Source organism: Meleagris gallopavo, unplaced genomic scaffold (assembly GCF_000146605.3).
Source record: "Meleagris gallopavo isolate NT-WF06-2002-E0010 breed Aviagen turkey brand Nicholas breeding stock unplaced genomic scaffold, Turkey_5.1 ChrUn_random_7180001950886, whole genome shotgun sequence".
NCBI classification, from domain to species: domain Eukaryota; kingdom Metazoa; phylum Chordata; class Aves; order Galliformes; family Phasianidae; genus Meleagris; species Meleagris gallopavo.
In genome coordinates, this window is record NW_011212143.1 from 1 (window position 1) to 1,966 (window position 1,966).

At 54.0% G+C, this 1,966-nt stretch overlaps 1 gene segment (V, D, J or C); it reads right to left on the bottom strand.

Annotated features, from left to right (window-relative positions):
- Positions 1-472: 472 nt before the first annotated feature.
- Positions 473-1,961, bottom strand: LOC104916900 (the record flags this gene model as incomplete). The annotated part of the segment is given in 1 exon segment: positions 473-1,961. A coding segment is annotated over 1 exon segment (453 nt), but the record flags the coding sequence as incomplete, so codon positions are not given.
- Positions 1,962-1,966: the final 5 nt, after the last annotated feature.

A 1,966-nucleotide genomic window follows, 5' to 3' on the forward strand; every position in this document is an offset into this window, starting at 1 on the left:
CAATCTTCACTTGAACTGAGAAACTTTATGAGCTAGAATGTGGACAGTAGCTGGATAGATCCTGTGGGTTATTTCTAGGCTCTGGCAGGATGAAACCAAAAACCCTTATCTATCCATCTCCCAGAGGTGTATATACCTTGGCTACCTCATGGCATGTTTGCAGTTTGCTTCTCATGCATCCCCATGTTCTGCTTCCTCCCTGCCCTTCTCCTGGGCATACCTGCAGTCCCAAGACATGTCGTGACACTCGCAGTGTGTGCCATGCCAGCCCTGCAGCCCAGCTCCCTGGCCAGCAGCTGCAATGAGCCCTGTGTCAGGTAGTGCCACAACTCCACCATCATCATCGAGCCCTCTCCCGTGGTGGTGACCCTGCCCGGACCCATCCTCAGCTCCTTCCCGCAGAACACCGTTGTGGGCTCCCCCACCTCCGCTGCTGTTGGCAGCATCCTCAGCTCTGGGGGAGTTCCCATCACCTCGGGGGGCTTTGACTTGTCCGGCTTGGGCAGCCGCTACTGTGGCAGAAGGTGCCCGCCCTGCTGAAGCCGCTGGCCGTGGTCCGGGAGAAATTCATCCAGAAAACATGAACGTGGTGCTGGATCAAGAAGACTTCTTCAAGCCCCTGCTTTCAGATTACCTGACCATCCTCAGCTACTCTACGAAATGCTGGCAGGAAGGGGCAATCCTGGCTTTCTGACAACCTGCCTCATGTCTCAGCTGCCATTCCTCATTCTTAGCTATCTCTATCTCTACTTTTCCTCTGATTTATTCTTTCCTATGATCCTATGAGATATGAGTTTCCTCAGAACCGTTCCATTCTCTGCTAGAAAATAAGGTACGTGCCTTGCAGGAACTCAAACAAACACGGGATTATGTGAATCCTGTACTGCAGAGCCTCTGCTCAGAATGATCTCATTTTCCTATTTAAACATTCATTAAAGATTTCTGCATCTTAGTTCAAGTCTTCAATATTCTTTTCGACCGTGTGTGGCCTCCAGAGATGCCCAGAGAGAGTGGATTTGCTCCTGGCGGGTAAAGGATGAATGTTTGTGGAGATCCTTCTCCATTCGCAGAAGAATGAGAGGGTATGAGATACTGCAGAGGCTTGTCACTTCAGCATTGTCTCTTGCAGCTGAAGAAGATATTCCTGGCAGTGGCAGAGGAAGCAACTATTGGCCGTTGATTGTAGTGTTTATGCCTACAGCTACCTACACAAGGGAGAACACAGCCTTGGCAATGCTGAGGAAAAGCTCTGACTGTGTGGAAGGTCATGGGAATAAGCAACCCTGTGGGCTCGTAAGAACAGGGCTCTTCTGCTCTCATATGTACTGCACTGGGGAAGCAGAAGAGAGTAGGAGATGGAATAGAACTGTGTGAATGTCTTTCCGTTGTCAAACACAGCTTGTGTTGTGTGTAATGCCGTCTTGTCCACCTCAAAAGTAACTCTGTCTGACTGACATGGGCCTCAGTCAATGACTGCTATGGCTGCAGTGCTCATTTCTGTCGAGAACTCAGGGAGATGCACCCTGGTCAGGATGGAGTTTGGCGGCCATGCAGGCAGCGCCCCCTGCGGGCCCGGACGGCACTGTGCCCCCGACCCGCCCTAAGCGGTTCGTGCCCGGCCGCAGCCCCGGCTCGTCTCCCTGTGCTACCAACGCGCAGTAATACACCGCCGCGTCGCCGAGCCGGGGCCGGGCGAGACACAGGGCGCTGGAGCGCCGGTCTGCCGAAACCCACAGCTTCCCCTCCGGGTCCGACACCTCCTTGGAACCCTTCAAGGCACTGACGAGGAATGCGGGTCCTCGGCCCGGGAGCTGACGGTACCAGTGGATGACTTCGCTGAACTGGATGTTGGGGTGTGAGCAGGTGATGTTGATTTCGGTGCCCTCGGTGATCTCCGCCGACGGCTCCTGCTGCACCTGGGCTCTGCTCACAGCCACTGCCGTGAGGAGAACAAGAAGGAAACTCA